This window comes from Pyxicephalus adspersus, chromosome 4, assembly GCF_032062135.1.
Source record: "Pyxicephalus adspersus chromosome 4, UCB_Pads_2.0, whole genome shotgun sequence".
NCBI classification, from domain to species: Eukaryota; Metazoa; Chordata; class Amphibia; order Anura; family Pyxicephalidae; genus Pyxicephalus; species Pyxicephalus adspersus.
In genome coordinates this window covers 78951230-78973106 of record NC_092861.1, presented here as the reverse complement: position 1 = coordinate 78973106, position 21877 = coordinate 78951230, and the positions used below count along the sequence as shown (strand labels likewise).

General features: G+C 36.6%; 1 protein-coding gene across 2 annotated transcripts in view; it reads left to right on the top strand.

The window, feature by feature from the left end:
* The window catches only part of PDSS2 (decaprenyl diphosphate synthase subunit 2), a 73649-nt gene that overhangs the window by 27713 nt on the left and 24059 nt on the right, over positions 1-21877 (top strand). For both annotated transcript variants that reach the window (XM_072408722.1, XM_072408721.1), the window contains exon 4: positions 13334-13532. In XM_072408722.1, the coding sequence (XP_072264823.1) occupies positions 13334-13532 (199 nt within the window). The remainder of the gene's footprint in view (positions 1-13333; positions 13533-21877) is intronic.

Below are 21877 nucleotides of genomic sequence, written 5' to 3'. Positions count from 1 at the left end.
CTGACTGGGTATCCATACAGATTTTCTGGTGTGTGGAGGTAACTGACACCATTTAGTAATTGAAATGCCTTGCTCCTTTGCAATTTGTTTCAAAATAGTCTTTGCAAATTGCATTTCAATTTGATCTGTATGCTTAGCCGTGAAACTGAGCAAGCACAACACGGTATAAAAACTTCATGTACCTACCATTTGTAAAACCTGATTGGGCTCTGCAGAATGGTAAAACATCCTATATAGTGTTATATTTATTAGTGAAGGGATGGTCTTATTTATATGTACTGTTGTTTTCAGTATTTTCTTTGTTAGCTGCTGTGTTTTCTTTGGTGAAGTTGTTCCTACAAATAAACCATTATTTTTCTCTGTCAATTAGCCATAAATTGATTGCCTTGTATACAGTATTGGGGACTGTTGGTAGAAATAAACATATAGCTCCCACAGGTCCCTTGTTTGCAAGACTGACACTGGTTTGGAATTTTTCTTTGTATTTGGTCTAATGTGTAAAAATGTGTAAAATATGCGTATTTGGTCTAATGTGTAAAAAAAAAAAAAAATAAAAAAATTGTTAGTCTGCATTGTAGTGGGCATATTTTCCATGCAAGAGAACACGTATCTCTGTGCTTCATTAAGGGCAAGTCCAAACTAGTGGCTTTATCAAGTGATTTTGATCATGAAAAGGCAGAATAAATCTCATTGTGCAAATGAATGACTCTTACAATATGCCACAATTCAGTTATACTGGTGGGCACTGTACTAGCAATCACTAGCATGTACATTTGCTTGTGTACATTTAGCTACCTTGATTTATGTAACCATTCTTTCTAGTGTTCAACCCAGACTTTTTTTAAGCTGGGTGGGAAAAATCTGTAGGCAGTAGGCAGCCCCTGTGTTGTTACCCAGCTCTTCAGTAACCACCCAAAAGCAGTTTGGGTGGTTACTGAAAAGTGCTGGGTGGTGCTAAAAGGGGCTGGAAAGAACACTGCTTTCATCGCTAGCACTCAGTAGGTATTACAGTACAGTCACTGTGCAGTACACAATATCACATCAGATAGATTTAGACACATCATGATCAGACTCTAGATCAGGGGTGTCAAACTCTGGCCCGCAACGCCTTTTTTTTTGGCCCCCAAAGGAATCCTAAATATGAATTGCAGCTGGCCTGCCGCTACTGCAATTCTCGCCATTACTCGCGTCTATAGACCAGCGGCATTGGACTGTTTTATAGACGCTGGGAATTGTAGTAGCGGTGCTATTTCAGTGAAGAGGAAGTTCCAGCCACTCATAACATTAGGCTCACATTGTACTGTATTCTTGTCGCAGGGAATTGTAGTAGCGGTGCTATTTCAGTTTCAAGTTTGGCCCGCGACTTTCTCTAAGTTTTTACTTTTGACCCACTGTGTATTTGAGTTTGACACCCCTGATGTGTGCTTACTACAAATGTGTGCTTAGCACAAATGGTAATTTTATTTCTTTTTTAAGCTATTTAAAATTTATCCAAATGTTGTCATTTTTTAAATTACTAAGCAGACGCACTCCCATAATGTATTTGGCAATGCGGTTTCATTCATATTTGAAGTTGAAGATCCTGATTGTGTTAGTAGAGGTAAGAGTGATTTGCCAAGGAAACACTGGACTTTATTTATAATCTGTCAGAGGAACAGAAGACAAAACTGCTTCTGACAATAGCAGCATCAGATGGGAGTAAACTTTTAAATCTAAATAGTTCTGAATTTTCTGGGACAGATCCTACTCCTTGTGGCTTTTTAAATAGGACAAACTATTTACTGTTATACTGTTCTTTCCGTAAATGTGAATATCAGAGTTCCATCTGGTGGTAACACACAGTAATAAAAATATAATAAAATACTCCTTAGGATAATTTATATATATATTTTAAAACTTGTGTTATCTATATTTTATATTGTTTTCCAAATTCTTCTTTTTGTATACATTTTTAGGCATATATAGGTTTGTTTTATCTACAACTGAAATGTAGATTGCTTGAGAAATTGTGATGAGTTCAGTGGTTTAATAAACGTTACACCTAGTATAGGTAAAGGTTCAGTAGCATCAAATGCTCAAAAATAGTACTGAGTATTATGTTTTGTACTATACTAATTATTGTCCTATACAGGGGAAGGGGCATCCAAATTAAAAAAAGGATCATGAATGTAAGTGTAGTTTACACATTACACTTTCTTACCTTTGGCCTTCTTTTTCACTATTTTATGTTAATTACATTTGTGATTTACGTTAACAGACAGATTTTGTAAATATAAGATAAACAATTTCATGAAACCTTTAATAAATATTAAATGTGGCAGTTCAGTAAGGCTTGATTATGGTAGTATTAGGTTTGAAAGGTCGACTGTCATTCTTTTTCTTTAATACGTAATTGCAAATAGTGACTCCAAGCTCTGGACAAAGTGGCAGCAGCCATGTATAAAATAAACAGAGTTTAGAGTAATGCAAATTTATATTCCATCAATCTTGCACCGTTGTGCAGCCTGCTTTCATGTGCTGAAACACCTTACTTTGATTTCACGGCACACTGTGAGTTTTTACTGTGTGTACTACAGAAGTCAGATAGAGCCCTCCTCATTTCCTGGCTGGAGGGCATCCAGCATCATCTAGCCTATTCCACCATACAAACATATGAGGGCTGAAACGTGTCAAGGTGCTGTCATCTGCTGTCTTGGGATTTGAATCTCCGGTGTTGGAAGTGAATAAAGAACTTACTGAATATAGCATACCACTGACAAATACTTGTTTGTGAATATTTTTCAATTTGTTGCAACTAAGAAAGGTCTGAGGAGCTGGTGGCATTGCTTTTGTTGAACAGTTTGAACCAGTGGTGTTTCATAGTGGCACCAGTACTGTACATAGCTCTTTCCTCGGCAGGTTGCTGTGAGGTTTTCAGGTTTTTCCCACCAGCTATGTTTAACCATGACATCACTAGGCCACAAAAAAGGTCTGTAATGAAAATGGAAAGGTTTTTACTTCTTCTTTTACATTTTATTTACATGTTGGGGCAAAATATAAGCAGGTTACATGCCAGCTTTAATTGCCACCCTTCCGAGCTTTACAAACTCATGTGTCCTTCACTCTTCCCGTTTCACCACTGACTGCAAAGAGAAATACCCAATGCTTCCTTCTGATAAGCAAGCACTATTTCAGTAGTTGGGGTCATTGTACGGTAGTTTGTTAGTTTAAGGAGAATGGTTAGCAAGTGTTCCTAACTGTATTTATTTGGTATAAAATGTTACTGCTTTGTGCACAGACACATTTTATGTAATGGTATGCGAATATTGGAATGACATTTAGGTAACGTTTGGATACCTAATAATCAATTCACAAAGCATAGAATATTTTTAATGCCATGCATGTTTTAAAAACTTTAATGATCCATTTTTTCAATACATTATTGATTCTTGTGATAAAAGCTAACTTACAAATATTATCACTCAAGTTTTTGCTTCTACAATGTGAAAAAAACTGCTTCGGGCTGTCATTAACATTGGAGTCTAACGAAGTGTCGATTAAAGAAATACTAAGGAACTTAATCCTCAGATGCTTTGATTCCACCGGAGATGTCCTCAATTGGATCCTTCGCTGTCCTACTCTCTGTCTTTGTCTGCCTTCTAATGTCACCCAATTTTGCACAGTGCAGGCACAAGATCAGGTGATGTAGCCTGCTGTAGAGTACCACTGCGCATGCGTGAGATTTGCATTTTTTTCTCCCTAATGTATAAGGTCCGGCATGCGCAGAAAGGACAGCCAGAAGCCAACCTATGTCATATATCCCAGGAGGCTATGCGCTCTCATTCTGTCTACCTTTTTTTGTAAAGTAAAAATTGTGGTGACAAGTCTGCTTTAAGGAAAGCAGAAGATATAGACCTTGACAAAGAGGCAGAAAATGTATTATTTTAAATAATGAATCATTAAAAATTTAGGCTTATGAAGCTTTAAAAAAAGACAGGCTTATAAATGGTGTTTTATTTATTTTTTATTAAAATTCCTCTCCAACTTTGAATAAACAAAAAAAAAAAAAGCCTCTCTGGCCTCTTGCCTAAATCTGGTTCTGTGCCCTGTGGACCTGTCACTCCAGATCTGTGGTCCTCTTATAAGTTCAATTATGTCTTTATCTAATATATCCCACTTTCTGTGAGCCCAGGTCCTCCAAGGATCTGCCCTCTAGGAGCTCATTATCAGGTCCCCCTGGGCTTATGAAAGCATGCTGCAGAGAGCAGCGCCCTAGCATTATTTGGAGAACTTCATTGCAGCATTCACGACCTACCCACCACTGGACATGGAAGAGCAGTTCCATCATACAACAGCATCATACAACTGTAGCCACCTAGGAGAAAAATATTTATGCTAATGGGTGTTTCAAGAAGAATGGACCAACTTGCAGCGAGGATTTCAGTGTTTAGATGCAACAATTATCATGACACAACATGCTAACACATGTACAATACCTACTGAATTCAGGAAATAGTTCACGCAGTGTATATGCACCATGTGCCAGTACACACACATTATATCTTGCCTGTCTGCAGTACTAGTAAAGTAGTGTACATAACGATGTATATAGTTGCTATTGTTCTCTGGGTGCCAATTTGTTTGTATTTCTTTTTTTGCATGTATTATGAGGGCATTTTTAACAATAATCCTGTATATCAGCTTGACAGAGCTTGTAAAATCAGAGTCTCAAATAAAAGAAGGAAACATTGCTAATAATGCCTGTGTATATCTAATGAGTACTGCGTAATAAACCTTAACCTCTTCAGCATTTCTCATGAAATTGGCGTGAATATTTTGGATGGCTAGCTTTGTGTATGGCTCATTACCATCTGGCATAATGTGTATTGATATAACTAGTAATTGTCAACTCCTATTTGACATGCTGCCTCTAATAAATGTGTTGTGCTTGACTGGAGCCTCCTAATGGTTATAAGGCAAACTATAATTAAAGACGATATTTTGTGAGTTATAAAGCATAAACACATATATGCACATTAGTAGAGATATTACCGTGCAACCAATATGATTTCTGTTGTCAAATCTGCCATCTCTGGGCACAGTAGAATTAAACATTCTCACTATATTACGCGTTGCTTTCTATACTGCATTTCTTCGCAGCTTGCTAGAATGGTTATCATAGTTATTTTTGTAATAGATGAGAAAATATGCAATCCTTGGCACGCTAGAAAAAGATGAAACATTTTCTGCTAGTGCTTAACCACCTGCTTTGATTCTGATTTTAATCCTCGAGGGACAAAGAAGTAGAAACGGTGCCAGGCAGGCACAGATTCAGCAAAGCTTGTATGTGCTTCCATATTCTCAGTAACAGGAATGTATTATGTTTATGGCTGATGCTCTTGTTTTGGATAATACTTTATACCTGCAGTAGGCTGTATTAGTATCACGTTTTCTTTTATTGTCAAAAGTTAGATATTTCAATGGGGAAACAATAGGATTTATATTTCATGAAGACATACTTAGCAGACATTTCTATCCTCTAGAAGTACAAGACATAGCATGCCAGCTGGCAATGACGATAGAATAGAAGCAGGTGTCTCAATGGTACAGTCACAAAAAGACCTATGCACCTAGAAAAGGCCAAAGGCAATCGCTTTACACTAAAAAAATATCAGGGATGTTTTTCAGAAGTTCCAGGTGAAGGCTTTCTATCTTTAAGTGTTTAAGTGATGATGCCAAGCCCTGAATAACTAAAGCTAAGTTTCAGACAAATGTGACTGTTGCTTTAATAATGGGTAGAGCCCTGCATAATGGGAAAATATTTACGACTGGCTACTGTGGTCCAATGGGGGTGGATTGTTTCAGAATCAGATTCTGTCATGCGGAGACCTTTTTGGGATCTGTGGCTGCTATTAGCCTTTAAAAAAGAACTGTGATGTCTGTTAAGATTATAGTTGCTTGTTAGGATTATAGTTGCTTGTATAGAGTTGCTTGTTAGGATATAAGTAATTTCTGTATACTAGTTTGGGCAAGGAAAGGGTCATTTGGTGGTAAGATTGTTTACAAATCAGTAATCAGATGTTAAATATTTGGCAAGCTATTTTATAAACATACCTATAATAAAGTACACATAAAATGTGTATGACCAGTAAGTGGCGTTTTAAAGTTAGATCCCAACTTAAATGATAATAAATAAGCTCACAGTTTGAAAAGGGAAATAAAACCCATGTAAATAATATTGTAGAAATCTGTAAAAGTCCTTTTTATTCCCTATATTGTATGACACTAGAATCAGCGATGGAATTTTTTGTCCTTTCATTAAAGCTTATTAAGTAAAGTAATGATATAGTCACAGTTCTGCCTGAATAGCTGGGTCATGGAGGTGGAGCTGATCTCCTCTGGATATTGATGTTTCCTTCAACTGAGGAAATGAGCCGTTGCCTAAATTAGCTGCTACTTTTAAGCTTCAGCAACAGGGATTCCCATTTCTACTCCTATCTGCTCCACAAAGGAGGGAATAAACAAAAGCCGAATCTAGTGTTGTGCATGCAGTTATGTTATTGGTATTCAGGACATGTACTATGACTTGCCCAAAGCAAGACTTTCTAATGTCTGTCAGCTGTCTATGTGATGTACCAACCTCCTACAGACATACTTTCAAACGTCTGTCTTGCCAATAACGGCACCTAACAGGCTAACATTTTGATTTTTTTCCTATTTTCATTGGTTAGTAGATTGCAGTAAAACTGCAGATTGTTAGCGAGTAAATAGCATGAGACAAACAATTGTTTATTTACAGGATCTGCAGTAATTTACTCTTTAACTGCTTGTTACAATAATTAAATGCAACAATACACTTAATCTCTGACAGCCAAGATAATTGTTCTTAGACTCCGCAACCTTCCAGCAGTTTTCTGTTCCTGACACAGAACAAAGAGCAACTTCTAGTCATTGCAATGCTCATTAAATCGCCATTATCAGTAAAATAATAGTGACCTGGTCATAAAGATATGACGATGAAAAGGTGGACATAAAAATATTTTACTTGTTACTAAAATTTATTTTGTCATATATATCACTTTGTCACTCTACTGATTATAAACATATATTTGAGTAACATATAGAACTATATTTTGCTGAATATATTCTTTTATATGGGTTGATTTACTTAACATTTAACTTGTATTCGTTTATATTGTTCATATCATTCCCATGTCAGGCACAGTGGAAAACATAATTTTTTACACAACAACATGATTGGATATTTGAAGATTTTACAAAAAATGTTTCCATTGTAAATCTCTTAGGCTGAATTGACACTTATGTGTGCTTGTTATTAAGTACATATAGTGGATGTTCTGTTCATCTTTAATAGGCCTTTAGTGTAGCAACAACACATAAGGGTCTATTTATTTAGATGTAAATCTGACATTGAAATAACTGAAACATTTCCTTGTGGAGACATTAGTGCCACAGAAACATAAGGACTTGGAAGACCCTCCACCAGTGAATGTTTCAGTGAATGTCAGACTCACTGCTTTGTAAACAGACCCAATAGGTGTGAGTACACATTTGTTTTGGTGCTCTCCGTTGTGAAAAAAATGGGTCAGGTACATTTTTTTTTGATGTATTGAATCTTGTTACGTGCCTTTAATAAATGAACAGGGCAATGAGCATTATTTCTTATTTCATTGTGCATTTATTAGCATGTTTGATCCTCAATGTTTTTGAATCACATGTTTAACATTTAAACCAAACCTTTATTCTTGGTGTCGGCATTGCCAAAAAGTTGGTCAGTCTTGGATGACTATGGCAAGTTAATGTTTTGTTGTTGCTATGAAAGTCAAAAGGTTCAAATGATGAAAAAATCCTACTTTTCTAATACTAATGAATCTTTGAATATTTTAATAATAACATATTTTACTAATGCTCAAAAATGGGCCATACTACCAAAGGCCATGCAGGAGTAAATATATATGTGGAAAACCTCAAAATATATTTAGATGGATTAGAGCAGAGGTTAGCAAACTCAGGCCTTTAGGCCAGATACAGCCTAGCCAGTATTCCAGTCCGGCCTAACGGCCCCCTAGTTATTTATTGTTGGATCCGGCCTAATTAATTTGTCGCGTTATCGCAAGTTCTCCCAATATCATCAAGCAAAAACAATGCGCAGCTACCAGTCTCGGGAAGGTTGACCTCGAACGTTGTGTCTTCAAGCCTGAATGGACTGACGAATTATTCTTCGTCCAGCGCAACAACAAAGTCCTGTGTTTAGTGTGCAAAGACACCAACAGCAATTTTCAAGCAGTTGAATCCCAAGGGTCATTTCGATGCCAAGGACGCGCACACGTACAGAGACAACACCGCGGCTTAGCAGAAGACTGAGGCTGCTCGCTTGCAGTCATGATTGGAAAAAACCTTTCCTTGGACTATTTGTTTCTTCTCGCCTAGTGTGCCTTCTTGACCTCCTGAAATGGCCTAGTAGTCAAAAAAGTTAGAGGAAGGTGGGTGGGAACAGTGTTTTTTGGAGAAATTCTGAGATATACTGACCTCTAAATTATCAACAGCTCTTTCTTTACTGGTTGTAGTCAGAGTTTTTACTCCAATTTTTTGCTAGATTTTTGAACTAATTAAGCAAATTTTGCCATTGCAGTAAATTTTATGATTAGTTGCTGTATTTAAGGAAAAGCATGTAAATAAGGAATTTTCAAAACTCATCACTTAATTGCTTCATTTAGTCTAAATTGTTGACATTAATTTAGTCTCATTTGTGGCAGATTTATGTTGTATAGACCATTTGTGTTTTTTTTACGAGAGCTTTTCTTTCAACGGTTTTAAAACTAAAATGAAGAACTCACCTAGGCTACACTAGTAATGGGCATTGCTAACACAAGGATGACTGTCAACATTTTTTTTTAAGGTTGAGACTGAAATGAAAGTGTGATCAACATCTTCTATAACATATTTTTGGGCCAAATGGTTAGCATTTGTGTTCTGCATCCCGTTGGCACAAATGTTAAGGAATAATTCAGCTATTTTAGTGTATTTGGGTAAAATTCGCTTTGCCTAATCTTGTGCAAAGATGTTTGGTTACACATGATATTCTAAGGGACCTATCCCTATCAGACAGATAAATCAGTGTACAGACTATACTTGATTATTACATCAACTCTCCAATTATAGTACTAATCTGGGCACCTTCAATCGAGATGACGGTTAAGGGTAATTCTTCCATATAAACTAGTTGCCAGAAACGCAGCCTCCATGATAATCAACATAGTTCAGGTTCCTTCCCCGGCTGAGTGTTATAGAATCCTGGAGATGGCAAACACTATAACAGTCCCATACAGGCCAAACAATGGTATTGCCACAAGGCTTGAAATGGGTGCTTTGGGTCACTGATACAGTAGTGAAACTAGTTAGTATTTCTAATAATTTTGCAGCAAATTAATTTTCTAAATGTGTTCTGTATGAGTTTTTTATTTTCTGCAACATAACCAAGTAGGTTATTTTTTTTACAAAACTTTGGTCAACTCAGAAGTGAGATACAGTTATCTCAATTTTTCAAACTTTGATCTGCAATTAGTTTGCCTCTTTATTGCTGTAATATCCTGGACATATACTGTTCCCACCCTAGGTGCATCTCTTCAGTCACATTTTGTACATTACTTTATTTTTCAAAGCTTCTCTATTAAGTGTAAATTGTTTTTTCATTACACAATTGAAATTATTAACTTTAAAGCTACTATCAATTTATAATTACAGCAATTATCCCATATGCTACAGTTTTTTTTTTTAATATACTATATCTTTGTAACTATTGTCACAACTGTAACACACAGTTAAACCATATTAAGTACCCCAGCACTTCAGCATTTGATACATTGCCTTCTGTTTTGGTATACTTTCAATCTATAAACACTTAAAATAGAAACATGAATATGTGAATCACATAATGGAAGATGGATGGCCTGATTTATTAAAGCTCTCCAAGGCTGGAGAGGATAGACTTTCATCAATGGAGCTGGGTGCAACTGCAAACCTAAAATAGATCTTGTCCAGGATTGAAAAAAATTGCTAGCAATAGTCCTGTTCATCTTCTTAAAGGTAAACACAAGGTTTCATTCAACTGCAAGTTATAAATTAACAATAAATAATGCAACCCACTGCTGTGATATGCAGTCCATCTCATTCATAAAAAAAATTTGTCTGTAGTATAGACCTTTCATTTAGTTCTGTTACTCTCTATTTCAGAATCCTCTGAGCCCAATGCAGTGCTAGTAATGGTAAGCACGCATACCATTGATAAATGCCACCTTTATTTCTGTCTACAGAAAATGACTTTTTATGACTGTTTTTTTTTTTTTTTAATTAACCATGGATCCAAATGAATGGTCATGTTACATGAATGACTAGGCTCTGCAAGTGATAAAAGCATTAGGAAAATTGCAAATAAAACCCAAATTTCAATAATAAAGGTGTAATAGGCAGTTGGACTTGTGGCTGCTTTTTTTCTGTTTTGAACAATACATAACCTCTAAAGTTATGATGGTGATGCACTGATGACATGCACCTAAATCTTTGAACTTTTTGTGTAATGGAGGGAACTTTAGAAGTAACTAGAACAATATTTATGTCACTGCACAAATGTTACTGAAATAGGACTGTGCCAGCAATATCATCAGGCTAATTCATAATAAATCTGCAGGTTTAAAAAGATTGAATATGTTTATATAATAAAGGTTTTTTACAATATTTTCATCATCAGGTTTGGATTTCCTTTAATTTGCTCGGAATTTTCAATGTTCAGAGCACATTATTTGCAAAAGTGAATATAGGGATACTTGTGTAAACTACATATTGTGAACCAACACAGTGCATTGGTGTGAACCCCTATTGGTAACAATAGGATAGTCTTGTTGTTGCAATGGGCATGGGTTGAGCAATGCAGCCCAATGTACATGGTGTGAATGGGCCCTAAAGTTTCAGTACATAAAAGTTCAACACACTTTTGTGGTATTTTACAACTACTAGTGCTGTTAAAATGCAGTTAGCATTATTTTAACAGCCAAGTTTAAAAATCATTCAGAAAGATAACCTCACCAAGTTGTCACTTCCTAAAATCCAGGACTAAACAAAGCAAATTGTATTAACTATCAGGATTACAAAGGAATACAAATAATGTATAGAATACAAATGGGCAATCTGTTTTATTGTCTAAATATGCTAGCACACCACCTTTAAGCTATTTCCTCTCATCTCTGAGTAATTATGTTGAAGGGTCATTAGATGTGACCTTATGACACCCAAAGTAGGAAGAAGATGGATGCCAAACCATGTTTTCCAGTATCCCTGTATTACAGTAAAAAGTATGTGTCTTCATGGGGAGCATCAGAACTTGGTGATAGGAGTGGCAGGTAGTGGATGTAATGGACTTGTCAAGTCCAGTTCCAAGGGTATGGTTTACACTAATAAAAATGATTTGGGAATTGCCTTGTTTAATTTTGGGTTTAGTCGGACTTTCATCTGGTGATAACTGTGAGCTTCCATGGGCATATATAGAGGAGCATGGGAAAAGCTGCTGTTAAAGGTGGTTACACAGTAATACATCACGATCCAAAAAGGTATTTATTTAACAGTAAGGCTGTCATAGAAAAATAATCCTTAATTTTCTTAGATGTTGTGGCTATAATATTTTCACCAGGTTATTTTGCCAGTAACACATTTTCCAATTTTGACAAAACTCACTCAACAATGTATCAGGATAACTAGAGCCAAGACTACAGATACCTCCTTCACCATATCGTAACATAAAGGGGACGAGATATGTAGTATTTAAAGAGAGCTTGGCATAATGCAGAGGTACAGAACACATGTATTTTTCAGCTGGCAAGATCAAAAGGTATATTTTATTCCTATCAAATAAAAGATGTTAGGTTTCACATACTCTTTAAAATAACTAATCTGTTAACTTCACCTTATGTCAGTAAAATTACTTTTTTTAGCCTATTTACTTGACAAGTAAATGTTTTTTTTTTTCTCCTTTTAAATGGAGTGCAATGCCTGTGATTTATTTTCTTCATTATGATTCTAAGCACCATGTTAAAGTAAATAAGACAACATTAGGTCAGACTGCTCTTGGGGGTTAGTCCCAGACTGCCCGCGGAATGGTCAGACTAATCAACCCCTTGGGATTTGATTAGGTAGAAAGGGCAAAAATATGATTAGCTCTGTTGGGAGTTGACTGGCACCAAGAACCAGGTCATGTATTCAAGGTTTATAGTAAGTTAGTGAAGTTAGTCCAAGTTTAAAGATAGCAGAAGGGATACAGCAAAAAGTAAGTTTATGAAAGAGGAACGAGAAAATCTGGACAAAATACTCGTCATATATTGCTCTTTTTTCAAATTATTGTTTTTATTTAAATTTGACCGGATAAAAGTAATTTTTAACAGTTATCCATGTGTTGCAATTTTTTCAAGACATATATTTTGCCTCCCCACTTCTTGTAAAAGGTTGCAATAACAGGAAATGGTATGAAATCACGACAATTGGGTTTAAATATACTTGCAATAGATCTATTATAATAGATTTGAGCTACCATTGCTAAGCTTCTTCTAAAAATGTTAGTGTGACCTGGTTTTCTCTGACACACACTAAAATCACTGCTTTAGAAAGATTCCCAAGATATCCCAGCTACCATAATCTATAGTCATAATCAAGGCATCCATATATTTCTTTATCAAATTACTTTTAGAAATAATTGCCACAGCCATTGTACTGCAACATGTCTCTGTCTCTAGAACATAAGCTTAAAACTTTTTGGAAAAAAAAGACAATAAAACATCTATGGGTATGTTCAAAGCAACAGTTTTTCCCAAAAAATGGTTAACATTGGACCAAATAAGTTTGTTCCTAATATTATTTTTGACAGGCTGTACAGCAACACTGCATTTTTTGTGGGTATTGTATTTGCCCCCTCCCTAAACCTGAATTGATGCCACTTTCAAAGCTTCAATACAAAAAAAAGGGGGGGCATTCTACTAGGCAATTACGAGCATTTGCAAATGTCTGCACAAGTCTAGCAGCATGTTAACGCTGCCGGGCGCACAGTATTTGACAGTAGGAACCTTGGGGCCATTAACCACCTGTCGTCAGAACATGCCCTAAGGATAGGTCATTTGCCACAGTCTAACAAATACAAAAATGTTTTTTGTATTGAATTGTATTGGATAGTGTTTGGCCATTAAATGTACAATAATACTAAAATAAAAAGTTAAATTTACCATATATCATATATATCATATACCATATATATATTTATCAATTATGTTTTTTTTTTTTCCTCTCTTTAAAGCCAACGAAATCTAGCTGAAATTACAGAACTGATCCACACAGCTTTCCTAGTGCACCGTGGGATTGTTAATATAGAGGAGCTGAAGAGTTGTGATGGTCCCCTTAAGGATATGCAATTTGGGAATAAAATGGCTATTCTAAGTGGAGATTTTCTTCTAGCAAATGCTTGCACTGGGCTAGCACAGCTCCAGAACACAAAGGTATAGTAAATCACATCAATATATAGTTTTTGATGTTAGCGCAAAAATTATAGTAAAATAATTATATATATATATTTAATATATAATATATTAAATATATATATATATATATATATATAAAATTAGCTAAAAAAATTTAGGGGGCAGCAGTAAGCAAATTGGTACCCCCTCACCATTGCCCACTGTCCACTCAGCTGCGTCAGCCCCTGCTAAAGGTGACCATTTCCCTGATTCTGCCACCAACAATGTGGCTTCTCCCTGTAAACTGTGCTGGCTCTCTATTATGCACTCCACTTCTCAAGGAGAACTGACACACTGTCTTCTCTTATACTCATGCTGAGGATGGGAGAGGTCACAGAGCAGTACTTCCAAAATTGAGTAACTATATGCTACCCACATCGGAGCCCTGGTGTTTTTGCATAACTCTTTTTGGGATAATACTATGTTACCAAATTATAGGGCGCTTTTATTCTGGGACACAATACAGAGGCACTGGAAAGATAGGACAAACTAGGGGGCGATCTATTAGATAGCTGGAACAAAGAAAATTGACTTCCTGTGGCTTTGACCACTTGTTGAACACAAAGCTACTGCTTCCTCTCAAAGAACAGAAAAAAAATTCTGGGGAGAACACATTTCACGTGTAGAATACATACACATCGACTGGACAGGTTTTGAAAAAAAGGGCAACATTATAATTTTTTTCAATTACCATTTAACACAAGAATTTTCATATTTGGATAGCCTAAGGCAATGCAAATGCATCTCTCTTATCAGCTCCTCCTTTCTGAGAAGCATGGTTCAAAGTTACATTTCTAGTACTAATAAGCTACTGTGTCCTTTTATCGTGCTCTCCCTGATTCATTTTTCGCAGTTTCCCTTTTGGGACTGGCAATTAGTTGTGAATATCCAAAGCCGTAATGAAAAGCAAAGCTATTTCATAATTGTCAGTGGTAAAATTAGCAAAGTCAATTATTTTCCCCGAGGCATTTTTAGTGCAGATATTAAGAGGATAAAAAATAATTGCTTTAGGTAGCACTTTGATTTTTAAATAACACAAATAACATGTTCATAATTCTTCTAATTGCTCTGTTCTTGTTGCACTTTAGCTTGCTAAATATTTAGTCCAAAGTTAATTAAAATTGCTGTCTTTTTATGTTAATAACTTATGAATAATTTATGGATAAAATAGAAGTAGTAGACCTAAAAGATGCAGTTTACCAACTGGAGCTTTACACAGGCCAGATTTTATGGTCAAAAGAAAACCCATTAATAGTAAGTATGCCAAAATTTTTATTATATGGTGTTTGCCAATCCCAGAGTTTACAAAAGTAAATGCATATAATTTTGTTGGGTCTCTTTAAAGTCTATGTTGATTGCAATGATTACATGAACTTGAGCATAAAGGTGGGTAACCTTTTGAATTTTCAGAGCTGCATATATCATGTTGTAATGTGAACAAGTATAGCAATGTGTCAAAAGGTAATAATCTCGCTCAGATGAAATGGGACTTTGCAGTGTAAAGATAAAGGCAAATAGATATGTTTTCAACCCTGTTATTTCTACTGTTATGTAAGGTATATAAAGACCATACAGTAATTTATTAGCAGTGCCCTTTCCTGAATGGGTAAGGTAGAGATTTTACTGGCAACGTGCTCACTTCGTAGAGAAGGGCAGTATAGATTGTGTGGCACCAGGCAATATGTACAGGAGAGGGGTGTGGTGGGTATGGCGATGGGCAGTATAAAAACAAGAGGAGGGCATGACACATGTGGTATGCTCAGGAGATGAGTGCGGAGGATATTACAAAAGACTTTATGTATTAGTATGTTGGAGGACAGCATGTGCTGCGGGTATCATGCCAGAAAGTATGAGCAGAAAGGAGGTGTGAGGGCATACCTGCTGCCAGTAAGCAGAAGAGAGACTGATGGAGCAGTATGAAAAGGGGAGATATATGAAGGAATACCACAGTAACAAGAACTCTTTATAAGGTCATAAGAAGTCAATTAAAAACCCCCATGCCCCCTTTTTATCCATTAGATACAGATCAGGCATACAGGCTCTGCAGGCTTAGATATACACCAGGTTCCTAAAACCCACACATGGCATTATTGAAAAATGTAGCTAAAATGATAGAACCTTCATTTGGTACATGGAGGGCTGTTATTGTTTCCTACAATCCAGACTGGATTACAAACCCTTGACAAATTCCAATATCTGCAGTTAGAATGCAATATTTTTGGAAAGATTGTTAGACTCTTGCAGGGCTTTGCAACAGGGATGCTGATTCAGGTGGATGATTTCAATTTGCCCTTTAACCACACTTTAATTCTTTTATGGGGGCAGCAACCCTTACTTTTAATGCTTTTCTATATAAAACCCCTCTGTCCCTGCTTGTGCATCATAACACCTTTCTCACCTTGTTTCCTACAACTAAAGACCTGCACAAGAATGTATCATGTCACTGATCAAACACAAAAGTTTCTTTCTGGTCCTTTTTGGTGTTTTGAGATTTTCTGCAATTATTTTATGATATCATACTTTCTTCTGGGATCTGTTGTTAATGTGTTAGTAGCCTGCTGTAACCGAGTCTAAATCATCCATCTTGACCATCGCCTCTTTCATGGTTTTGCCTAAACGCCTCCTTCCCTTACCGTGTTACAGATTATATCTTGCTAGGCGGCTATTGTCGATGACTGATCTATGTTTATATGTGTTAGATGGCATCAGAGGGGCAAACCTAAAGGTCTGGCGTGAATCACACATTCTACTACATATGGGATTCATGGTGCAACTGAGGGCTCTTAATGGACCTCCAATGGGGCTTTTACTGGTAACACAGAGGGCCTGTACTAACATACCGTGTTTCCCCGATGATAAGGCAGGGCCATCAAATAAGACAGCCCCCCCTTTTTAGGGAAAAAGCCCCCCCCCCGCAAATAATCCACCCACCGATTACTTACCAGAATCGGGTGGTACGGTGGGTGACTCCGTGTGTGGTTCCTCCGTGTGTGCCGCGCCTCTTCATGAAGAGGAAGTGACAGGACTGGAAGTGGACATGAATGGCACATGAACAATAACTGTGTACTGTAGTCTTCTTCATGGGTAAATAAGGCACCCCCCTGAAAATAAGCCCTAGAGCATATTTTGGCCTTCCAAAAAAAATAAGACAGTGTCTTATCATCGGGGAAACAGGGTATTATGTTGCCATCACTCAGCTCTTGACAGCTATTTAGAACATGTAAATGTAAGGCAGCAGTCTGTGTTAATTTTTTATAATAATACACGCTTCATTTTCTTATTTGTCATTTTTCCTCTGCTACTTTCTATTAGTAAGAAACAAACATCTCAAAACAGAAGCAGCAGAACATGTTCCACCTAATTACACATTTTAGAATTCTGGAAGAATTTCTTATAGTGCAAGAGTAAGAGGCTTCACAATTGCATGATAACAAGATTTGTCCCATAGCCTACAATGAATATTTTTTACTGGTTAGGAGATTTAAAACAGGGTTTGATTTTGGCACCCAAAAAAAACTAGTCAAGAGATGGAGACTAGGCATGATGTTGTAAAGTAGTCAAGGGGTGTTGAAGCAGATACATGCAGGACATGTAGGTGTATAGGGGCAGTAGAAGTTGGCAAGGGGAGTCAAAGTAGGGTGTTGGTGGTGAGTGGCTTTGCAGGCATATGGCAAGTAGCAACATGTCAGTATGACAGGGGCTGGCTAGGCAGGAACAAAGTGTGTAATATAAGGGGGCAGTTGGCTCCTACCCAAAAAATTATGCTTGCTTCTTATGTTCATAAAACGCACGCATGGACACCCAAGCCTAGCATTTTTTCCTCCTCAGCTGCCTACCGCCCTTATTTGATTTGTCCGTCGCAGTATCTAAACTCATAGTCCCCCCCCTAGGTGGTCTCCCTCTGACACCTACAATCAGTTTCTGAGTAGGTGCTTCAGGATGGGTAGGACTAGTAGACATTTAGGAATTACCAACTTGTAAGGATCTTTACTAGGTATCCTAGTTGCCAAGAGACTTCTTCAAGTCACCATGGTGACCTAGTGACTAAGATTTATCTATCCCTGAACTATTCAATCCCTGGATTAAAATGACATTACTGAGCAGATAGATTATATTCCCTGCATTCTCCTTAATTTCCCATTTTCAATTCAAGAGAAATGTACTGTTAACACTTAAAAAATATTAATATTATGTTATTCAGGCAAGAAAAAAAATATATTTTTTGAAAATATTCAAAAATGTATATTTTTGCATGATAAATTGTAAATGATTTTCAAGCTAAATACCCTTTATTCGACCGATCCTGGTTTCTGTGCCGGTGCCATATATTGCACTACAATTGCTTATTAACAACTTTATTATGTTTATTGGTTGGCTGGTATATATTAACAACAAAAAAATAATTATTAGGTTTATGGTGTTCAGCTGTTGCAGTTTGCTTGTGTGCACTGACTGAGATCGTTTGATTACATTTCTGTACTCAAACTAATGCAAATACAGCATGGGATTGTATCCTTTCTGCACAAATAGTATTTATTGCTGCTGCCAGAGAAACACTTCCATTCCATTTTGTCAGTGTTATCTGACAGTTGTTAAATGGCTTTTACAATGATACAACAAAATGGTCTGTAAGGAATAGTCGGCTGCAATGATTGCATCCATGTCAATTTACACTGTCCAACTTTGATTGATTTCATTCACGGATCAATTTGTGCCTGTTTAATGCACTTTGCAGATCTGATTTAGGATCCTTGTATGGTGGCACTTTAAATAATTTTTGCAGAAGCCAAAGCATTGTGATTTGTAATTACTAATAACTGCTGTATGTATTTCAAATATTTTACAAAAAATGGCCCTTTGTTCAAATAGCCTTACGTATTATAAAGATTACAACTATATTTAATAGTGTAACATATATATATATATATATATATATATATATATTCTTTATTTTTTTTAAATGCATACAAAAAAAAAAAATTTCATGAAAACCTGTGACGCTTTTGGAACAGAAATCTAGAAATCAGTGTAACGCTCAGGTGGTTAATATACCCTTTCATAAACAAAAACACAATATATAATCTATCTCTGATAAATTGTAGAATTACATTATGTAGGGAACTAACCAATTTAAAAATCTACATTACCTGTTTCTGTATCTCTAATGTCAATTTTTTTACATCCTCTTTAACCTGACTAACTATCTTTTTGAAACCATGGTGACGAATTTGTGAAAAAATCTTCAACTAATACTAAATGTGCTATAAAGAGTGTACAAGTGATCGCTTTGTCTATCCTATTATTATATACCCACTTTCCATTATCCCTAAAATACTAACCTGTGGTATTATGTTCCAACTCCCCCTAAATGTGCAAGTTACTGTGCTAATTGCATAGCGCTAATATCCTATAAATTTCGGACATCTCCAAAGTAAGTGTATGAAATCTGCACCTTGCGTGCAATTTATTGCACTGGGAATCGTCTTATGCCCTATATATACAATGAATAAGTCACATTGTATGCCAACGAAATGCTTATCAGCTTTAACAGCAGTTTCTGAAATAAATACAAAGTACGCTGGTTTAAGGATTATTTGGGAAAAAATCAGTTATGATGATGCTGGATCATTTTCCTTAAACCCCTAGAGCAGTGTTTCTCAACCAGGGTTTCATGGACCCCTAGGCTTCATCCAAAGGTTGCTTGGGGTTCCTTAAATAATGAGCAGTATGTAACTCTCAGGTCAGTTTAACAGACACCAATAATTTTTTTTGGTTATTTGTAAGGTTGTCAGGCATTCTTTCTTTTGACCACTACACTATGTACTGTTAGATGCAGACATAGTAAATATGGTAGGGTTTCCTGAAGAACTGTAAGTTATTTCTAGGAGGTTCCCCGTGTTTAAAAGGTATAAAAACACTGCCCCAGAGGAAAATAAGAGACAATTCAAAATAGAAAGTTATACTGTACTGTACGGTACTGTAGTTATAGTAGTCCCCTAGAAGATAGGCTTTTTGTTTATTTTTAGCCCACCCATGATAATCCAAATCCCCCTTTTACAGTTGATGGAAGTCAGCAGAATAGTGATAATGTTCATTTGGCATGTCCTATTTTCCTACAGTTTAGGCATAGCTTTAGAAGGGTTAGTGTACATTTACCATTGTCCCAACTCTGCTCCCCTTTGTAATAAAAAAAACTGCATTTATATGCACATGCACTTTGCACTTTCATTGATATTCCTTTTCAGATAAACTTAGGTCCAGTCAGCTGCTGTTGGAAATTGTAATTAGGGTGCTTTGTAGGTCGGTGGCCATCAATAATTTGGTGGCTTCTAATAACTGGGTTATTGTAATGGGGCCCAAATGAATGCCTCTTGCCACTCATTTCAAAAAGGACCTATTTCAATCTGGCTTCTGAATTACACACTCAACATGAATGTCACTTACAAAGGTGGCCAATGATGTCTTCAGAGCAAAGTAATAAGAAGACTTTTCTCTGCTCCTTCCCCTAGATCTTTACTTTTCTTTTGACACTGCCATGTTCTTCTTCATTTTGCCTCCCTCTGTACTGGCTAAGGTTTCCTCAAAATGGATAGCTGACAGGTATCTGAATGAAACAGAACTCATTATCCCCACACACCTACACACCTCTTTAAAATTTCCGCCTGCCAAGTCCCTGTTACTCACTCTTAACTCTTCTTCACTATTCACACCTAGAACATCCACTAGGTCCTTCTACTTTCACCTACACAACATCTCCAAAATAATCACCTACCTGTTCCTAGAGGTCACTCTGATACATGTGTTATAATTCCTCACTTGGACTACTGGAACATAATTTTTTCTGGTATTCCTCTAACCAGACTCTGCTCTCTACCATCTACAATAAACTCTGCCGCTAGACTTACCTTTCTTTACCACTATTACTATTGTTGTTATTATTATTATTATTAATAAGTGACACAGGAGAAGCAGGGGACCTTGCCTAGAAGAGCTTACAATCTAAGATGTGGGGGAAGAAACACACATTAGAAGGGGAGACATGTAGTGGTGGGAAGTAGTGAGGGCTTTAAGAAACAGAAGAAGACGGGTAGGCAAGTTTGAAAAGATTGGTCTTGAGTGCTCTTTTAAATGAGCACTTTAAGTAGGAGCAAGCCAAATAGGAAGAGGAAGACCATTCCAGAAAATTGGGGTAGCTGTAGAAAAGTCTTGGAGCCCTGCATGTGATGAGGTTATGAGTGAGGAAGTAATTAGTAGGTAATTGCAGGAGCAAAGAGAACGGCTAGGGAAGTATTTTTCTATCAGATCAGAAAGGTAAGTGGCACAAGAACTGTGGAGAGATTTGAAGGCAAAGCTCAGGAGCTTAAATTTGATTCTAAGGTGAAATGAAAGCCAATGAGGGAACTACAAAGAGATGGAGCAGAAGAGGAGTTGTGGGAAGGATGGATGAGTCTGGCTGTTTTTCTTCCCCTTCCTTGCATTTAACTGTAATGATATTTATTACGTTGCTGAGATATTCCCACACTTAGGCACTTAGAGCAGATGTTGTGTGTGCCATTAAACATTATTGCATTGTTATCAACTAATCACATGGCCTCATTGGCTTGTCATTACGTCTAGAAATATAGGTTCTTATTTAAAAGTGTGGAAATTGCACATAATGTATATGTTGTTAGTGATCAAGAGAATTTCTTTTTCTAGTCTCAGACATTTCAGAATAGATATAATTTTGATTTTATTTTGAAAGTGTTCAGTGTAACCTTGCAGTAGTTAGTTTGTATAATGTAGAAACAAAATCTGTGCAGTGTCTCATGTTTCAGCACAGGGAGGAAGAAAGCTGGATCTCCACAGCTAGATGCATTGTTAAAAGTTCATTCTATCACTTTGACATTTAGAGCAGGACTCTGTGTCTTTGTACATTCCTCTTCATATTACCAGTACCAGCCTCAGAACTTCACAAACCATAAGATTTTCTACTGAGTGATTGATCTATATGATGGGTCTCAGCTGTCAGAATAATATGGGGATGCTTCTTGCATAAACTGTAATACAATCTGAGGCTGAGTATTTGATTCCAGATTCTTGTAGACCTATTGGCGATATTTAATACTTTTGGATGTTGGAGCCAGGTCTTATCTGACTCTACTTGGGGGGGAAATGTAAGGGGCCAGAGTACCTTATTTGTCACTGTTCCCCAGTTAAATAACTCAGCACATCTGGTCAAACTGTAGTTACATTGTCTTTTAGTTTATTCAGAGCTCCAGTTTCAGCAATATTTTCAATAGATCTTATTACAAGACGTTAGGGCAGGCTGGCATAAGGCAGGG